The sequence below is a fragment of the Manis javanica genome, chromosome 13, assembly GCF_040802235.1.
Source record: "Manis javanica isolate MJ-LG chromosome 13, MJ_LKY, whole genome shotgun sequence".
Classification (NCBI taxonomy): domain Eukaryota; kingdom Metazoa; phylum Chordata; class Mammalia; order Pholidota; family Manidae; genus Manis; species Manis javanica.
The window spans coordinates 2,516,983-2,537,611 of NC_133168.1; the positions used below are offsets into that span (position 1 = coordinate 2,516,983).

A 20,629-nucleotide genomic window follows, 5' to 3' on the forward strand; every position below is an offset into this window, starting at 1 on the left:
GTGGATTGTAATACATGAATTCAGGAGAAACTGTGAACTCCAAGTACAGGACTTATTTTAAGTTATCATTCCTACACACACACACACACACACACACACACACGCGGCTGAGACAGAGCTTCCCAGGGTGAGGGCACTGTCTAAATCAGAAGCCTGAGCCAGGGGACCTTCATCTTTTGCAAGGTCATGATGTTTTTCCAAACTTTTTCCCACAGTTTTTCAGTTAGCCCTTGGGATTCCTGTTGTTCAGACCTTGGTGGATATGAAAATAGACATTAGATCCCACGTTTATGGTGTCACTATTTTAAATGAGAGGAATAGAGGGACCTAGATATATTTTTGGTCTGGCAAATTGTGGAACTACTTTTTCAAACCTCTGCGGTTTGGCTAAACCCAAAACTTACTTTGCCAAGGAGTTTGGCCTTAATTTTTAAATGCATGCATATTTTAAAAGAAATTCAATCTATGTTTCTGACTCATTTACACTTAACTCTGGAAATTCTGTTTGGTAAGAGCTATAAGATGTTCAGGCAGGTTTACAAGCCTTTTAAAGCCTCCTTTCCCCTGTCCTCGCCAGAAAGTTGTACTTTGCCAGCCATAAAAGAATGCGAGACCCAGTGGCCTGTGGCCAGTCTGAAATTGATAACCTCCGAGACGTAAATGGATCGACTTTGGGAATAGAAAGTATTTTTTCCTCTCTTCCTTTTCATATTAAGTGCACAGAAAGGCTACCTATGATAAAGATAGGGTTCTGTGTTGTAGCTTCCATGATGGCTGGTGATGAATAGTAACACTTCAATCTAACCCTAAAATGATTAGGAAATTGAGATTGTTTAAGATGCTTTGGAGGAACGGTAAGACACGTAAGTTTACATGGACATGGATTCAGATCCTACACTATAATGGAAGGTTTACTAATTATTCCAAGGATAATAACCCCACAAAGAAGTGGGACTCGGCAGGATTCAAGTTGAACATTGAACCTTTGAAAGACTGGGTAATAATTTTTAATCACAACCAACCTTGTTTGTGATTTTTATGCATTTAAAAAATAAGCTGAATCTACTAAAAATGGCATCTGAATTAAAACCAGAAAAGTAGGAAGAACGTGCATGCGGTGCCTTCACCCTGTATCTTCCATACATAATGATGCTCAGATACTACTCAGTTATAGCATTCTAGTGGGAGAAAGCTTTTGGACAGAATACTTAGAAATGGCTTATAAATATTTAAAGTATAAGCATCTAACAAATCATAATGACAAAGTTTTTGCATTTAACCACATGCGCTCCAAGTATCTTGAAATTACTCTAAATATGGGTTTAAAATATCAAAAGGGTTTGTTGATGGGATGCAGAACTTCGCAGAGAAACTTAAACCTGACTGTTCTTGCTCCCACAACACCCAATCTGCACAATTTTTAAAGTGTGCATGTGTAGATTTCCTTAGAAAAAGATCACATTACAGGCTGCATTTCCAAAACCAGAGCTGAAGGATGAAATACAGGGTTTCCCCTCTCACCAAATGCAGTTCAGCCACTTCGCTTCTAGATAATTTGTTATTGTAGGTTGGCTCAAATTTAAGACAGTAACATTTCAGGAACACTTGGAGAACTAAGCCAGCTGCAAGGCGGGTATCATTACAAATTGAGGCACGTGTTGTATGGGAGTACCATTCCTTTTCAATACCAAAACATGCCTGGGGAAATAAGCCATACAAATGAGGGCGAGAGATCCTTTTTAATTGCATTTTTGGGATGTTAGGTCCATGTTCCACACCAAATGAGTCTATAAAGTATGTCTCTTCTTCTTTTCTTTAAATGCTCTCGGTCACACATTCTGATTTCCCTTTTTACCCCAAACACAACTTGCTATCAAAGGAAGACAGCAAACCTTTCCAAGGGAAAGAATGAGCAAGCCAGCAACACTGCCGACATCTGGCTGGAACCAGGCTGGAGAGTGCTGACCGCTCAGATCTGTCGCTGCCTTGACCCCACCGCCGAGCAGAGGCAGCTCTGCCCCCGTGCCCTCCCTCCCTGTCCCGAGTTGTGCGTTTGGGCAGCCGGGTAAGAGGGCAGGAGCTCCCTGTGGCCTACGACCAGAGCTCAGTCCTAGGAGCACAGAGTTAAGAGGTCTTGGAGCAACTTGACTGCTTCCAATTTCAGAATGTTCAGGATGCCCCGAGCTGTTTTAAAGCATGAGACACGAATTCCAAGTTTTTGTTGTTACTCTTATTTTGTTATCGTTATTGCTTTTGCTCCAGTCATTTTCACTAGAATTTTTTTAATGACCCTTGAAATAATCTGTGTGTGTCCCTTCCTTCTTGATGGCCTTGCATTCCCAATGTTGACCTCATCCTCTTTTTTTCCAAGCAGAACGCTGTGGAAATCCACAAATCTGGAGAAGAGCTCTACGTGGTAGTATTTAGAGCTGGCATCTGAGATGGCATTTGCTCCTTTCCCTTGAGAATGGGGCCCTGTTAACGCCAGCACTGACTTATTTATCTTTGAAAGCTGATCTCTTTGTTTCTCTGAAATGGATTCCTTATATGTTTTTGAGGCATTAAGAACAAAAAATTTATACACACAGAATGCATTACTTTTTATATGCATCACACATAAAGTGTTATGCATCTCAACTGGCAACGGAAGGATACAAGTTAATTCTGCAAGGGACAGGGTGATGGAATATGGAACGGCCACTGTCTGTCCCTTTGGCACAATCTCTCTGACACAAGCCTAGAAAAGGCAGAGTGTCGGGGTGAAGCTGAGTGCCCCTCTGCATGAGCTATCAGATGTAGTGTTCTGGTCCCCAAACACGTCTGCCTCTCCACCATGCTTGTCTGCACGGAGGTACGTGCAAACGGCTGAACCATGATCAGCCGCTCAGGCCCGCGAGGAAGTGTTTCGTTGGAAACCCAACAGGGAGGTTGTTTCCAGTGCCCTTCTGGGCAATGGCCTGTTAGTAGCTGATCGAATGCTTTCCCCTTTCAAGCACACTCTCTCCAGCTCAGGAAGCACGCTAGGGAGCTAAGAACGGGTGGCCCGTCAATGCGCTGGTGTCGCAGACCCATCCACTTCTCAAACTTCAGACATGCTTCCTTGAGCTCTCCCTACACAGCATAAACTTTGAAAGTCCAAGTGCTGGGGAAATATCTAGCTTGTTTCTTTTCTTCTTTTCCTTTTCTTCTTCATCATAGGCACTCACAGGACACAGTCAATGGAGGAAAAGCCTATAATCTTTTGCATTTTGTCACTAAGGCAATCAAGTGTTAGATTATGTAGCTACAACAGTGATTCTGCAATATTAGGTATTGCTGAAAATCATCCTAAATTTTAAGGGAAACTTAAAATTACTCCAGCTTCCACAGAGCAACAAGAAAAATTCCTACGCGGATATTGTTTGGTGATAATATAACCCTTCAGAGACGTAAAGCAATGCTTTTGTTGACGCCAAAATTACGGACCTCTCCTCACAAGCAAATGGCTCTGTGCATCGACACATAAAGCCTTCCACAAAGTTTCAGGGGAATTCCTGAGGCTGTCTGGGGACGGGTACGTGGAACAGGAGACCAGCTTAGGGGCTGCCATGTGGGGCTGAAGGTCAAAGGCCAAACCCAGGACTAGGGCTGCACTCGCCCAGCCTTGCCAGCGATTTTGTTTTCAAGTCTGTGCAAGGAAGCCTCTCTAGCTCAGCCTGGTCCCTGCCCTGCTAAAGATGGGGGGCTATGCCTGCATTTATAGGAGTAAATACCTGGCCACGTGTGTCATTTTATATTCCATCGTAATCTGATTGAAATAATATCTAAAAGCCAGATGCTGGCACATTAAAACCCTCCTTCAACCCCGTTGTCCTAGGGTTAAAACAGACCCAGCAGCATGAATGAGATGTGTCTGAGGCCGGTCCTGACCCTGCTCGTTCCAGAAAACTCCTCGAAGAGTGTGAAATGATCAGAGCAAGCTCTCTGCCGGGCCCTCCCTGTTCGCGTGAGGGCGTGACACAGCCTGGCGGCTCCTCACTGGCCCTCTGAATCACCTCTGCTGGAAGCAGATGGCCGTCCGCACCCTGACAGCGGAAACGTGAGCATCAGGGAACTGGTCACGTCACGTATTAGCATTTTCCGTAATCAAGTACTGGGACATGATAAACCTCAATCTGGTACAGGATCTGAGTACATCCTATTTGTATTGATTTCCTCTTCTCACTCTCATCAGTTTTTCTACTTTTCCTGCCTTGACAGCAGACACCCATAATCATGTTTCAGGGGTACACACTTGACTTCCCAGGCAGCCTGCTCTCTCAAGCTTCTCAGCTGGAGAAACCAGACTGGCGAGTGACCTGTCGCTTCACCCTTCTGGTTTTCCTAATGAGGCGGGCACCCCACACTCCACCCCCGAGATAGTTCTTTCCGGGGTTATGGCTCCACAGCCAGACTAACAATTACCCCCCAAGAAGCCAGAACTACAGCTGCCTGCTCCATTTCTCCCGGAGGAAACAGCGGCACGAAGCTGGGGCTGGGGCTGCGGAGCACTGCGGCTCGGGCTGGAGGGTGCCTCTAGGGCTTCCTCATTTTAGAAACATGGAAATATGGAGGCCACAAAGGTGGGCAGTTGTACGGACTTGCTGCTTTTGGGGAATGGAAAAAGTGAGGGGGAGAGGGTTACTCATGGTACACATTTTTTCCATTGATAATTTTACTTAACATATGTCATTTCCCTGGAAAATTGAGGGGGGAGGGTATTTTCTTTTGAATGCCTTCAAACATTTGCAAATGGTTATTCTGAACTCCCCAGTGTACCATACACAAGTGTAAACTGTAGAAATTCAGCAAATGTACAAGCAGGTATCCCCCAAGCTCCAGGGCAAGGACACAGAAGGGAGTATTCCATCTATAAATGGAATTCTTTATGGACAGAAGAGTTTGGAAATCAGTTATACATTGTTTTCCTCATTATTTGGGGGGATTTTTTCCCCAGCTTACAGAAGCTGCAGAACTGATATTTAGAGTCTTCAAAGTTGAAGATTACAAGAAGTTTACAACCTTTGAAAATCTTCAGCTAAACTTAATTAGTTCTGCATCTAGGAAAATATCTGTCGAAATCATTTGTAATCATATCAACAAACAGGAACGCGTGAAGTCAGGTAACTGGGGACACTAGAACCTCAAAATGGAAAAAGCACTGTGATTTGCCAAGAACTCGCAGATACACGGACTTCTCTGAAGACAACTGTAGCTGCCTGCATTATTGATTTCAAGATACAGTCTGCTTTGAATCTGCTTAAAATGATGAACAACAACAGTCACACGGCATGAGAATGGCCGGCACGGTGAAAGAACGGAGAGCCCCCACCGCAGTACTGGCCGGCTTTCCCCGGAGAAACAGCATCGTGAGTCACCAATACGCACATGGAGCACATGGAGGGATCCCTCAGCACACCTCACCACCACAACTCAGCCCAGGTTTGGTTTCGGCTTGTGATTCTTTCCCCTTTGGCTTTAACTCGTCACCAAACAGCGTTCACTCTCTGGGCACGAAGGCCATGCAGTCCTTTAACTAACGGGTGCATTTTCAGTGTCTGCAACCACAGGAGTAGGCGGGGTAAGGCACAGAGGAAAGACAGCACCACGTGTGCCCAGAAAATGAGGACGGGTCAGGGGTTGTGGGTGAATGACGGCAGGGTGGGACTGGGCGGGGGGTGGCCTGAACTACCGAAGACAAGCAGAAACATGACTTAGTGCCAATCTTAAATCGCTTGCCTCGTCACCCTGCTGTAGCTGGCAAAGCCTGAGGGCCTCTGACTTTAGAGAAAAGCTGTAATTTCTTGGGGAACCGTCGTAAACAGAGCTCTCCAATCTGAAGGAACTATGCACAATTTTGTCACTGCATCTTTGGAAACTGGCTGAAGCCAGGTTACTATTTTTAGTAACAGCTCTGATCCTCATAGGAGACCCCAGCCTGCTTCTTTATTCAGAAACATAAATCATCCAAATAGCCATAATATAGTTCATGCTTTTATGTTCTTTAGGCCCCATGATACTTATGGGCCAGTGGCACTACTCTTGATCTAGTCACTTCTCACTCCAACAATGGTAGTGAAACCCTTCACCCACCCACCCCCCATTCTTCTTTTAATTTGAATGAGTGACACTAGAATATATCTAAAATTACAATTCCCAGTGCTTTCTGGCTTTCTAAAAGCCATCACTTCTTTGTCCCACATCTTCCCATTACTTACTGCTTTACATTAAATTACTCTGGTGGAAAAGTCAGGGGTATTTTCAATTGAGGCGACTATGAGAAGGGTGAGTATGTCGGTCTCCAAACAGCAGAATGTGCAGATGTAAAATCAAGAAGGAACAGCGAGCTGATTTTCAGTGTCCTGCTCCTGCCGCAAAGCCCGCAGTGGAACGGGAGGCCGCAAACTACGGTGGTGAAAAACCCGCCCGGCGCCACCTAGCGGGCCCCCTGCTCTGGTTCTGTTCTTCTCGAGCAAACTTCTGGCTGCACATGCTTGGTTGGTGCCCGTGTAAACACGGCAGCTCAGATGCAATCATATGCGGTTGATGCTGAAGAGCCAGGACTGAACACAGTAAAAAAAATTCACAAGAAAAGGACAACACTGTCTAAACAGAGAAGATGGAAGGTAGGCTTCACTCTTGTCTAGGAACTTTGCCGAAGACAAAGACGGATAAAAGAATTTGATCAAGTAGGGTAATCAAGGGACCAATTAGCCTGTTCTATAGTGGAAAATGTAGCTCTGGTGTCAGCCTGGATTTGAAAGCTGACTCTGCTTACTAACTTGGTCAACTCTGGCAAGTTACTTAATTTCTGGGTCTATTTCCTCATCAGTATAATGAAGACACAAGCAATTAACTGTATGGATCTAGATCTGAATAAGTGCTAATAAAAAAAAACTCAGAAGAGGGCGCATCTCAACATGAGTTCTTCTTCCTACAGGGTCCACCCCTCTACCTAGCGTCCTTGCTCCCCGGGGCTCACCTCCCCCACCAGACGGTGAGTGCCATGGACGGCCCTGAATCGTGCTCACCTCTGTGTGGAAGGAGAGGTGCCCGAGGGAGGCGCTCAGTAAACGCCCACTTCTCTTCCTTTCCTCTCCACAAACAGTTGATTCACTGAACATTAGCCTGTGGGCTGCCCTCTTGGAGAGAGGGGAGAGCTTGGGCCCTGGGTCTGGCAGGCTTGGGTTGAATACTGGTTCCCCCACGTACCAGCCCTGATTTGGGCAATGCCTCCTCCTTGGTCAGAGGCAGACGATGCCTTTTCCGCCAGCTGGTGAGAGGACCGAAGGAGGCCACCACTGGCCAGGTGGGGGTGCCACACATGCTACTTCCCCTCTGAAATTCTGGACTCATTTTCAATGGCTCACCTGGCATTAAGCAAGATGCCCCGCTTAAGTCAGAGATGTGAACTCACCCAGGTCAGCGGTGTAACCATTCTCCCTGCCAGCGCCCGCCATGGTCTGCAGAGGTGAGCCGCCCACCAGCTAAGCCACTGAGCCTCAAAGGGGAGAAAGCAAAGGCCTCGGGGACTGCCGGGCCCGCCCTGGGGAACACCGTTCGGTGGCTAGATGAAGGAAGAGGCCCCTGAGCAGGAGCTCGGAGCCACTGCTGCAACACCTGGCCAGGCAATGGGGCTTGGTGGCCTGCATGTGGCTGGCTTACAAGCACGTAAGAAGGTTGGTTTTTATTCTCTCATCTTGCAAATGGCATCTTGTGACTGCTGAGAAAATCTGGTGAGTTGGGACATTCTGCCAAGGGGTCTACCAGCTGCAGGAAGCGGCCCAGCTCACCTTCACCGCAGCCCCGTAACCTCACGACTGGACATTTTCAGGTCCCAAGTAATCTCTCCTCTCTCTCTTCCTCAACAGGGTGAATCACAGAGAAGAACACGAGGCCGAAATTAAATGAGTTTCAAATCAGGTTCAAGGCTGGTTAAGTAAGCGACCGACGTTGGGCAGGGCCACTTACATGCGGCGACAGCTTCCGCGGGGCTGAGACGGGGAACGAGGCTGCATTAGAGTGATGGCCGCGTGCGACCGCACAGGTGTACTGCGCGGCGGGCGGGTAAAACCGGGGCTAGCCACACAGCCCCGCTCCCCGGCCCCGGGCGCGGCGATGGGGGTGCACTGGCCGTGCGGAGGTGGGCGTACAAACCTTTTACTTATTCTGATTTCTAATCCGGAGGCACCTCCGTTTGAGCGGAGGCTCCAGGTCCTCGGGCCCGGCGCCGAGCGCGGGCGCGGAGACGGCGCAGGGCGCCAGGGCGGCCTTCTCGGCGGGCTTGGGCACCGGCTGGATCACGCAGCCCGCCTTGGGCAGCATGCGCAGCGCGTACGCGTGGTCCTCGTCCGCGGGGTTGTTGAGGCCGGGGTCCGCCTCGCCGCCGCCCTCCAGGGCCTCCTCCGCCACCAGCTTCTGGGCCGCCTCCCCGTCCCGGCGGCCGCCGGCGGCGCACGTGTTCTCCTTGACCGACTCCAGCTCGCTCACGGCCGGCTCCTCGGGCGGCGCCGGCCTCCTGGAGGGCGCGGGCGGCGGCGGCGGCTCCGCGCCCTTGGCGGCCTCAGCGGCGCCGCGCGCGCCGTTCACGATGACGTTGCAGGCGGCGGCCGCCTCGGGGCCCGCGGGGGCGCCGGGGCCTGGGTCGCCGGCGGCGGGCGGGCTGCAGTGGCCGTCCCTGCAGCCGCCGCGGGTCCTGCGCTCGGCCGCGCCCGCCTCGCGCTCCGCCTGGCCGTGCGCGTGGAGCGCGCGCTGGATCACGTTGCGCAGCCGGGCGCGGTGACGCACCGTCAGGTCGATGACGCCGTCGGGCGGGCCCTGCGGCGCCCCCGGGGGGCTGCGCGCGCGCCGCGTCAGGTCCACCACGGCGCCGCGGCCGCGCTCGGACGGCGCCAGACTCAGCGCCTGGCCGGAGCCGCCCGGCGGCGAGCCCGCGGGCTTGGACGGGCCCTGCTTGGGGTCCCGGGGCGACAGGGAGTGTCCGCCCGCCGCGCCGCCCGCCGCCGAGGAGTCGCCGGGGGCGCTCGGGACGCAGCTCTCGCCGTTGCTGGAGAAGCCGTTGGGGGGCTTGGCGTCGCTGACGTGCGGGATGGGGATGGGGATGGGGATGGGCACGGGCAGGGGCACGATCACCGGGTACGGCACAAGCAGCGTGGGCGGCGGCACGAGCGGGGCGAGCGACGGCAGCCCGAAGTTCAGCATCTGGGGCACCGGCATGGGGCCGTTGGGCATCATGCTCACCGGTGGGAAGGGCAGACTTGGCAAGGGTGCGCCCGGGGGCGGAGGCGGCAGCAGGCCCGCGGGGTTCCCCGGCATGGTCGGGGTGCTGGGGGCGTGGATGTGCGGCGAGAGCATGGGCCGGTGCATGGGGCTGGAAGTGGGGCCCAGGTTTCTGGGGCCGCCCGGCGGGGGCCCGATGCCGGGCAGCATGGGGTTGGACAGAGGGCTGTTGGGGTTGGAGGCGTGGTGCGGCGGCCCACGAATGAAGGGCGGCCGGATCTGCTGCATGATCTGTTGCTCCATGAAGATGGGCAGTGGCACTGGGCCGCGGTTGGTCATCACCATGGGAGGACTGCGAGGTGGCACGCCGAGGGGAGGCCCGATGCCGGCAGGTGGCTGCACGGAGACGGGAGGGATGTTTGGCGTCTCGCTCAGGGCCATGGGCTTGGGCACTGGCGTGGGGATTTTAGTGGCAGAGCAGTTGGCAGTGTCAGATGGAGAGACGGCGGTGGACGACGATGGGCCAGGGCCCTGGCTTTGGCCAGCCACAGCCACCGGGGAGGGGGCCTTCCTCCGAGCATCTGCTAGAGGGATAGTCCAAGAGTCTGGAGTGAGCAGCTGCACCCCGGAGCCTTCTGCTTTGTTTTCCATGGGAGGATGTAATGTGCCGCACAGCCCAGCTGGAAGATTGGCCTGCGTCTCTTTGTAGAAAATGTCCATTTTGTATTGATTGAGACATTTTGCGCTGCAGAACTGAAGCCTTCTCTCCCCGTCCCCAAAATCCAGGTATTCTTTTGTGTGTCTTATGTGCTTACACCAGTCACACACCTACAACACAGTGACAAAAAGGGAAAAAGTAAGATGAGCTCTTTCCTTTGGCAGACAGCGTTTCAGGTTTCACATAAAGGTTCTTTCAAACTTGTATCACAATTTTTCCAACAGGCTGAAGTGTTTCTTTCTAGATGGTAAAATTCTTAAGGGTTTCTGAAAAATGATTTCTTCTTGGAAGTCGAATTGCTTTATAAATATCAACTCTTCAGAATAGGAATTATCAATAGGTAATAGATAATGATCATAAGCATGCCTTAAAGGTGGATCTGACAAAAAGGAATAGATACACCTGCCCACATACTTTCACTTGTCAAAGAGGCTCATTGCAAATGCAAATTTAAATAGTTTTGGAGAAAGGATTCTCCAGAAAGTTCAGTGGGCTTTGAAATATAGCCTTTTAAAATTCTCCTCATGCAAAGTCACTTTACACCATTGACTGTGCTTGATAATGTGATTGGAAAGGGTGTGTGTGTTAACCAGTAACAAAGCACTGAACATCATTATGTCTGGCTTCCAAGGGGAAACTTGGAATTAGTCATGAAGTCTGTGTGAGGTTTAGCTATTCCCAGCCTGTGATGTTGCAGCAAGCTAGAATTATTTTTTGAGCTGTTTGCCCACTCTCTCTCAGTAGTCAGAATTTTTGGTGACATTTCTTGGCAGGCAGTCTTATTTAACAACTTTTCAAACACCAGAGAACGTTTTCCAAAAGTTGTTATGGCTTTATCCCCCCTTTAGATCTACTCCTGGCAAAAGAAAGACATCACCAAATTTATTTTAAAGTTGGGCTGCAGAACTAATTAAAGGCTGAGAGCTTTTCCCAATTGGAAATCACTAGACATCAAAGTTCAAAAAAATAGTCATTCTCGGTTTCAGAACCCATTACTTTGGAGAAATTATTGTGATTTCATTAACACATTAATTTTGCAACACCATCAGCTCTCACAGATGGTGAAGACATGATCTACAATTCAAATATGACTCTTGTTTGCACAAATGTCTTTCCTTCATATGGCATTTTAAACAAGAATTAATATGAGTAATCTTGCCATAGCTATAAACAGATAAACAGATGTCAAAATTTTCAATAGTTCTTCAGTGCCTTACTTTTTTGACTGAACATTATACGCAAAATCTTTTTTTCTTATTTTTTCTTTTTGATTTTGGTCATTTCCTCAGCTCTCAAGCCATATGGCAGCACAGGAAGAATTCTGAAACACACTGTCATTGTGAGTTCATTGAATTCAAGTCTCCCCTCAGTAAAGCACTGGATCCTGGGTTGCTCTAAATGGAACCTGTTTTTGTTGAGGAGGGCGTCTATTCTGTTGATGGGTGGTGGTGTTTTTTAAATATTGTAAACTGATACCATGATAAGATGATAACTTTTAATAACGATTGGTCACATCAACAATGCAAAAACAACATATGCTGGGCATTTCATTAGCCATCTCATTTAACTCTCAGCTTTCCTTGGATTGCAAACAGTGGTGGCGTGCTGGTAGGTGACTGTGCACGTGCACACCCGTGGCAGATGTGGCTTTGTGTGTATAAGCCCACTTCTTCCCTTCTTCCTTTTTTTCCCAACTGATTTTTGTAGGTAAAATACCTGATGGTGTGAGATTGAATAACAAATACTTATTGGCACAAGTCAATTTTTTGTTTGGTCTCGTATCAAAATTATCCTTGCAAAACACTTCTCACACACAAAAATTTCAATGCAAATTAATATACTCCTGTGTTTTGCTATAGTGTTTCAGGTTTCTCCAGAATTACAGAAATTTTGTTATTATAGTTAGATGTCTAGTTTACAAATAAGTGCAAAATTGCCTCTGATGAGAAGAGGCATATAGAATCCATCAGACCCTCAACATTCTCATACAAAGTTTAAATGAACTAACTAGTAGTGAAAACTTGATACATGTAAATTATTATTTTTAAAACCTTATCATTTTTATAAAGTTAATACATAATGTGACATTGAAATTCCAAAATGAAATAAAGCCACCTGATTCTGTTTCAATACTAGGCATCCATAGAGACCCTAAAATGTAAATTTATAACCTTGAAGTGAAGGGTCAAATATAGCTTCTTTAATCATGAACGAAAAAGTATTATCAATATATTAAACTAATTAAAACAATATACCAAATTTTCTGGCATGTTTCTTTTGGATCTTATTTTTTAACCATAAGGGGAATGAGTATTCTGAAATCCTTAATTGGTTTTTAAATTGCCAGATTGAGTCATTTGCCTCCAGAGGATTCCTCTGTTTCCTCAAGCTAAATAAATACTTTCAAGTGGAGTCACAAAAAGTAATTTAAACATAATTTAAATGTTCTCCCTTCACTTCCTGTACCTTCAGTACTTCACTGATGAATAAGAAATATTCATAGATCTATCTCAATTATCAAGTGAGAATCTCTACCATATTCTATCTATTTCCAGAGAAAAAGAATTATAGATATCAAAGTTCAAAGCGGAGCTCTGTTTCCGCAGACCTCCCAGCTCAAGCAAAGGCTCACTGGTCAGCTACCTGATTTTCGGCAGCAACCCAAAGTGTTCCGGTGACAGTGTGACAGTTCACGACCATCTCGTTTTGGGTAACCTGAGTGGGAAAGTGTGTGTTATCCTCGCCTCCTTGTGTTTTAATGCAGAACACCAATCTGAAATCACAGAAAGGCAATCTTTCCAAGGAAGCAAAAAATTATTAGAGAAAAAAATTGTCACTTAAGAAGTAATGAATCAAGTCTGACTTACAAGACACATCATTTAAGATGAGGTCAATGAATTTATGGTGCAAATAGCTACATCATGTGAGGCAGCACCCATCATTCATTCGACATCGAACTAATGTCACACTTCTAGTAATTAAAGATTTCATCACAAGCGCCTGAGCTGATTACTTAAGATGTGGTAGTTGGGTGAAAATATATACTGTAGATGTCTCTCCGTAATAAAACAACATTTGCATATCCATGAAATACACAGCACATGTCTCAGAAGCTATGGTTTTCTGAATTGTGGTGTTCTGGAGTATTCTTACCGTCTTTTTCCACAGACGGCTTTCCTTTTTAATTTTGGGGGGCATTATTTTTTGCTCATTATGCCAAGAAGCACCAAAATTCCTTCAGGTATTTTAAAAGGTGAAGACAGAGAAGTGCAGAGCTCAACTCGCTGGATTCTGGAATGATTTCCCCCTAATTCCACCCCGGCTTTGTTTCTGCTGGAATTTGGCCTCTCTGGTTCCACTTCTCTCCCTAACGGGTCCCAGACCAGATAGAGCTGAGGCTGAAGCTATAGGACGATGGTCATATGGTGACTCGAACAACCAGCAAATGCGGTGCCACTGAGTGAGACAGCTGAAATGCTTCGTATCACAAATACATAATGTATCGCCAGGAAGACAAAAAGATCACAAAGGAGATAAACGAATGCGTATCCCATTCAACCCTCTAACAGCAGTCCTCAAAAAGATTAAATTTACTTTCCTGGGATGTGTCCAATTCTAAACAACAGAATGAACATTTCCTTTAGTCCATTTAGAGTATTTATATTTTGGTGGCTGACTGCCAGGGTAGTACTTATAAGCTCAGTGGCCTGATGGATTCACTCCTTTCCTGTGAAATGAACGTGTAGCAACATACACTGCTCAACTGCTCAAAGGACACTGCCTCAGCAGAAACATCACTTGCTCTTGATAGAGGAAAACTGAAAGGCAGGATTTCTGGTTCCTGTAACTCTTTCCATCTTCTATATCCCCTGGAAAGAAAGCAAGCTATTCATGTTGGCAACCGAGCCTTTATTTTTATATAAATGTCCAAAGTCAAAGCCAAAGTATGCCATGAGGTTACCCACATGGGCACAATATATACATTCTGCTGGGCTTAAGATTCGGGGAGGGGTATGGGTACTAATTAACACATTAATCAGCTGTCTGTCGGCTGTGGGAGTGAAGTTCATCCTTTAATGGAAGCCACCACTGCCTTCTGAATGGTAATCTGGCAGCAGGCAGTATTTAATTAAGAGACCCTTTTGCTGAAATCTTTCTCATTTGGGCAGACATTTGCAACAATAGGTCAGTGAAAAGATAGTAGCAATCCCTTGAACGCCATCCACAATTTGAAAGACAAAGCAAAATAGCAAAATCTACACGTGCTCCCAGCTTCACACGAACGCAGCACCCAGACAACAGAAGTCATGGAGGTGTAAGCAAAATCGTAGCTTCCGTGAGACCTCCAGGTCTTGGCCTGTCCAATGTGGCATTAATTTGCAATCCAGGCCAGCTCAAAAATATCAGAGGCTCCCCTGAGAGCAAAGTAAGGGAGGATGGAGAGACGTGGGCAGGGGTGATCGGTGTTTTGACGGGTTCAGGGTTCCACTCTACCTGTCGTTAGCCACCTCCCAGCATGAGCTCAGAGCCTCGGACTGACCCCATGGGATGCTGGCTTCCAGCTGACCCTGGAGTCCCAGGTCCCAGTACCATCACCTCCATCAGGGCCTCAGTGCAGCACAGTTGGGTGGCCAAGGATGCTGGGATGTTAAGCTAGAGGAGGTAGGTTTGAGTCTGGGCCCCATCACTTACTAGCAGTGCAACCTTATGAAAATCTCAGCTTCAATTTCTTCATCTGTGAAATGGAGCTAATCGTAGTAACACCACCTGTGTGCCAGGCAGTTCACTAAGCTTGTGGCATAGCATATTTTTCAGTCCCTAGCCCAACTCCTACGTGGTTGCTGACGTCCCAGGAATATGCCATATGTTTCAGTTTATTTTAACTTAATGGGAGGATGTTTCTACGGCAGTATGAGGAGAGAAAGAGAAATGTTCACCCATAGCTTTCTCGGGAGCCCATGCATCTGAGGTGGAGTGGAGCATGTTGCTCTCTGGGCCAATGCACGCCTCACCTCACAGGCAGCAGCTCCCCACCCTGCTTCCTAGGAGGCTGCCCCAGGGGAAGTGGACGGGCTGGCTGCAGCGACAAGGGGAGACAGGAGGAAGCATGGGCCTGTGTGCTTCCCAGCTGCCCACCGTCCCCGGAAGGCTCTCTTCAGCTCCTGCGGAGCCTTCCTCTTTCTCCAAGGCCAGTCATTCTCTGATTCAGGCCAAGGCTTGATAAAGCATCATGGCCACTTGGAAATGAGTGTTAGAACCATTAAAAGGAATAATTCTTAGACTCAACTGCTGTTTGAATAGTGGAGGCCATAAACTGCACTATTCATGTTTTATTTAAAAACAGAGTTGATGAACGATCTGCTTGACTCATTACATGGCAGAACTGTGTTCCAGAGGAAGGGCCCGAGGCCGCGGCATCACATGCCTTCAGGACAGGAGGGGCCAAGCGCTGCCTGGCAGAATTCGCTCGAGGACGAGCCCCATGGGGGTAGTGGCGGGGTCGGGGGGGGCACCAAAACCTCATGGGGGACAAGCTCACCCTTCTAAGTGTCCTTGCAAACTTGGCTGAGGGAGGGAAGGAAGGACAAGCACGGTGTAGCCGTAGACACACAAAGCTGTGCAGAAACTGAAAGGGGTTTAGAACCAGCAAGGGCTACTCTTTTTTTGAAAAGCAAATTCATAGAGAAGTTCATCTTCAAAATAAACTTCCTGCAACTTCAGATGCCGGCGTGGCGATGCTGCACAGCTCTTTTTGTCGACGGGTCTTTCTCGGTTTTGTTCTGTTTGTGGTTTGGCTTCCCTGTCTCCCCTCTCTCTCTCCTTGAATAGGGTTTGGGACTCAAGGAGAAGTTAATGGGCATCTCAGTTAGAGTTGAAAATCTCATTAGAAAGCTGCCCTGTAGGAACTTTATACCATGACTCAAGTTCTACTTATGTTTCAAGCTGGATTTCAGAGACCCTGGCCCAGGTCACCAGTGTAGTTCCTTTGGTGCCCCACGTGCCACGGGCTCTGTCAGGCGGAGCGGAGATGCGCCTGGTTCTCAGGAGCTCGGTGAGTGCCAGCCGCCCCTTACTGGCCAGCGCCTCTGTGTGTACAGCTAAGTCAAGAGACGCAATCCCGGCCTGCGCTCAGGGACCTCGCGTCCAGCCTCCCAGCCAGACACAGGACTCAGAAGAAGGCGATGTTTGTCTGTAGGTCTGACGTATCAGGTGGCGTAGGAGCACCGGGATATCATAAAAAAAAAACTCTCTGCTTCATTTAAGCTGGATAAATGCAACTTATATCCTCCTAACACAAGTCATCCAGGACGCTGAAAACTTCAAATATTGGAAAATCTGGTCTACCTGGTGCCAAATGTCTGCCTCTCCGTTTGCCAGTTATTTGTTCCTGAGAGGACACAGAACTGGCCCAGGAGATCTCACAGCGGCGAAATTAGGCTGTAGGGAACCTCAGGGATCACCTAGTCCACTCCCCTGGCCCCCACCTCCTGGCAGGGCCAGGCGCTTAACCACTCTGCACCTCAGGAGCTCAGCTGTAACATGAGATCATCAACGGTGACAGCCCTCCCCGGAATGTGCGCAGAAGGGACCCAGCAAGTGATGGCGCGCACGGAGAATGTGCCACATGCACAGCGACGTCCTGCCCCATCTCCGACTGTTGTGCTGCTGCCAAGCCCCAAGATTTGGTTCTCTCCTCTCTTCAACTCCAGATACCATAACTATGGCGTGCCCTGGAAAATGTGTACCAAGATAGGCAAGAAGGTGCTGGACTGTGGAAGATTACAGGAAAGATTCAGCACCTGCCCTCAAGGAGCCCAAAGCCTGTCTGTTCACAGTCATGGGAGACACCTGCTCACACTTCCTCCTCCCACCAGTGTCCAGGAAGTATTCCATGTCCCCTTTGTCAACAGATTTATTCTAAAGGCTAAAATTCAATTAACAGTTTCTTACTAAAAAACAGTATTTTACTTCCTCACTATCAAACTCCCCTTTGTTCTTCTAACCCAACACTGCAACCCCTCTTTTTCCAAATATGTATCTGAATCTTTTTTCAGTTGTATATTTACCTTATTTTTGTAATTCTACTTGTTTTCAAAATATATAGTTGAGTCACTTTGCAAATTCATCTTTGATCTCATTTATCATTACATTACTCTCTGTTTTTTTCACGTAAACTCGAATACCTGAAGTTTTGGTCTCTGTGACTAGTGTAAGAGCCCCTTCTCTGCCTGAAAAAGTTGCAGGGAGGGACCCTACATTGCCCTTGAGTATAAACGGACACCGGTCAAACCAGGATAAAAAAAGCAAAGTGTGCTAGTTACCTGGCTTCTCTCTCTTCATTCACCTCATTTCTTCCTTCATGCAGACTTTTTAGAAAATAGTTAAAGGCCATATTTCAAAACACGCGGCTTTAGTTGCACAGCACACCTAATCATACATCAGTGATAGGACTTTCTGGAAGGACTGCTGCTGTTATCTGTGGTATTTGAAGCAATCTCTTTTTTTCTGGGGATTTTATTTGATTCTGCCTCCCAGCCTGCTCCCCCTCCTGGGCTGTGTCTTGGCATCAGCAATGTGCAGCACCACCGAAATGTCAGAGGACTGAGGACGTGTGTGTGCAGGTGGTCCGGGTCAAGGACACTCCGGGGCAGAATTAATGGCCCCTGTGGCGATCCTGCCCCTTGGCGCAGTCTCTGGCTGTTTCTGGAAGGCTCACAGCAGCTCCTGGCTACCTCTCATTCGCTTACCAGCTATGTACTGATTGCTCAGAATCTGCCAGGCACCTGCAAACAGCGTTACTTGAATGCCTCGCTCAGTCCTCTTTAATGGCCCCTGTGTATGTCTCTGCTCCCTGGGTTGCAGACTGAGCCAGCTCCTTCCCGTGGACACTCAGGTTGCCCCACTTCAGCCCTGGTGTCCACTCCTGCCCAGTCCTCAAAATCTCCAGGATACTCCATCGGAAGCTATGGCTTTCATTATAGTGCCTAATGGAAGCCCCAATTTATGTAATGATACCTGGTTATTCTAGCGAGAAGAGTTGGCAGCATCTAAGCACTAGTCATCAGGCCAAGCATGCTACATGGGTCACCTTGCTTAATCCCCGCAAGTACCTTATCGTATGGAGAGCTGGGGTCTGGACAGGTTAAATAACTTGCCCAAGACTACCAATGCAGACAACAGAGGGCAGATTAGAGTCTAACTGCCAGCTGTCTGACTTCAAAGTCCAGACTGCCCCCACGATGCCAACGATTTTTTGCATTTTCCTTTAAAACTACAGGATTAAGGTGGTCGATTCCAGAAGCACGGACCTGTAGACCTCTAAGGAACTTCGTGGGTCAGGCCCATCTCCCTGCCCCCCAGCACGTGGGGTTTCCTTGTACCCAGAGATGGCCGTCCAGGCGGCACCCAGACATCCTGACACGGAGAACCGCCCAGACCCATCCGCACGGCCAGTCAGGGAGGCGGAGCACGGCAGCCCTTCTCTGTCGCACCGACTTCTCTGGCGGCCTTCTCAAGGGGGCTGCAATTCAGTCGCAAAGCCCTGCACGGCTTATTTTGAGGCAGTCTGTTTTGTTGCAGGACAGCTTTGAGCAGTACAAAGTTTAACCCCTGCACGTCCCTGCCCCTCCCACTCACCGGTTCCCCTGGCACAGGCCAGCGCTCCTTTTCCAAATCTCAGCCTTTCACATATTTATAACGAGCCGTAATATTTTCTGTGGATTGTTATGTTTAAACATCTCCAGTTCCTGTACCATTTCTCAGAGGACAAGGCCCCAGAGCCTCCCGTCCTGTCTGTCCTCCTGTGCATCTGACCAGGCACACACCTCACCCTGGCCATGCGCCTCCCCGAGGGCAGAGCCCCGAACGGGAGGCGGCACCCTGACCAGCACAGAGCCCAGGGAACTCCCCTCCCTCGCACAGAACCTACTCAAGAACCGCCCGCTTTCTCAGCAGTCCTACCCCGCTGTTAGGTCTTGGTGTTTTAAAACCAAACATTTATTGAGTATCTGTTATGTACCAGCTTGAAGCTTTTTAAGTTGTGTCCTTTAATTCTCACCAGAAACTTGTAAAGGAGCTCCTGTTTTCCCCATTTTACTTAAAAATGAGAAAACAAAGTTTCAAAGAGACATGTGGTTTCCCTAAGCCCTCACAGCAGAGCCCGGGTCCAGGTCCCTAACTTCCATCTCATCCTCTTCCCATCCCCCACGCTGCTTCCTGCGCTCTGGGCTCCTGGTCAACCAGAACCTTTTTCTCCTCAGGGCTCATCAGCCATGTGTTTGATGATACAGCCAAGGGCTTCTGAGGATAAGCCTGCAAGCCTCCTGGTCTAGGGTTTCAGAAATCAGAAACGCTTTCTCAATTTTGAAAATTTGGTCAACATCTGTCCATTTCTGTTGTTTTGAAACCTCTCCCACTGATCACGATAGAGCAAAGAGGACCCAGAAATAAGAATGAGATCATCTACAGATCCCCTCATAGGGGCTGGGGGTATCTGGATTTGCTGAGTGCCGTTGGTCTCTCTGCCTATCTCCTTGCTCCAAATGGGGGATTCACAGCTTTCTTTGTGGTATCTCTCCTGCCCTTTCCTGTCTAGAGAACATGCCCTTTATGGGGACAATGGAAAGAAACGAAATTAAAGTTGCCCAGCCCTGCCTTCTCACCCTTGTTTGTTAAACATTACACCATTTGCTCTAAACACTGATTTATGCAATTCTACCATTTGTTCCTTCCACAAGCATAGTCCTAACCGCTCCTTTTGACCCCTCCAGCAGTTCCCCACAGGCTCAGCCCCTCATGCACCCTAGCCTTCCTGACACAATACTCTTTTTTTTGAGATGTCCTCCCCAACCTCCCGTGTAGCTCCCCAGCCCCCACAGACTACACTGAGCCTCTGACTGTTGGAACCAAATTCACCATTCCTCGGAACTTCACAAAAACCTGCGTTTCTCAATCCTGGGGCACATGGCTGACCACGTCCAGCAGTCCCCCCATGTGCCACGGCACATTCCAGAACGGTGGGGCCACTTCCCCTCCCATCCACCTACCCAGCAGCTCCCCCTCTAGTAATAACAATGGTGGTCAGTGTAGGAGCCTCTTCATTGCTTTTCTGTCTTCTCTGAACTATCCACAAGGCATGGAAAGAAAGATCAATTGCTCTGTTTTTGAGAGAATGATATTCTCAGCAGATACTTAGGTCAATTATTTCATATCCGCATCTTGCTTCTTTGATAACTGGTGTTTAATGTCTACTTCAAATTTTATACTTAATACCCAGAATAATTTCTTTGGTGTCTCCTTTTATTTTTCTAAGGTTCTCATCTTGCATTTCCCCTCAAGTGCATGGACTGCCATGCAAGAATATGTATTTCCTGAATTTTACCCACCTATGTTAGATATGTTGATGAGGCATGTTGTTTTCTATTTTGTTCTGTATGTCAGCTCTAGTCTAGGCATTGATCCCTCCCCAAGTCTCAGTGGTATCCCTGAGATTTTTTAAATCTTTTTGTGCCCACAGTCCTGGGTAACTCGGTCCTTTCTACCCTCTGCACTGGTAGAGAGATGTCAGAAGCCATTTGTTTGCTCTTGGGAGGGGTGGGCTCCTTCCTCACTGTCCCATCTCTCCCTGTGCCATACCTGCAGCCTTCATTGTGTCCCATTTCACAGGTTTATTGG

The 20,629-nt window shown here is 48.2% G+C and overlaps 1 protein-coding gene across 6 annotated transcripts in view; it reads right to left on the minus strand.

Annotated features, from left to right (window-relative positions):
* The window catches only part of SOBP (sine oculis binding protein homolog), a 150,221-nt gene that overhangs the window by 9,543 nt on the left and 120,049 nt on the right, over positions 1-20,629 (minus strand). For 5 of the 6 annotated variants that reach the window (XM_073220836.1, XM_073220835.1, XM_037012253.2 and 2 more), the window contains one exon: positions 8,176-10,065. In XM_073220836.1, the coding sequence (XP_073076937.1) occupies positions 8,179-10,065 (1,887 nt within the window). In that variant the 3' untranslated portion in view covers positions 8,176-8,178. Of the gene's footprint in view, positions 1-7,811; positions 8,013-8,175; positions 10,066-20,629 lie in introns of all 6 variants that reach the window. The other variant, XR_012124682.1, reaches the window with a different exon arrangement.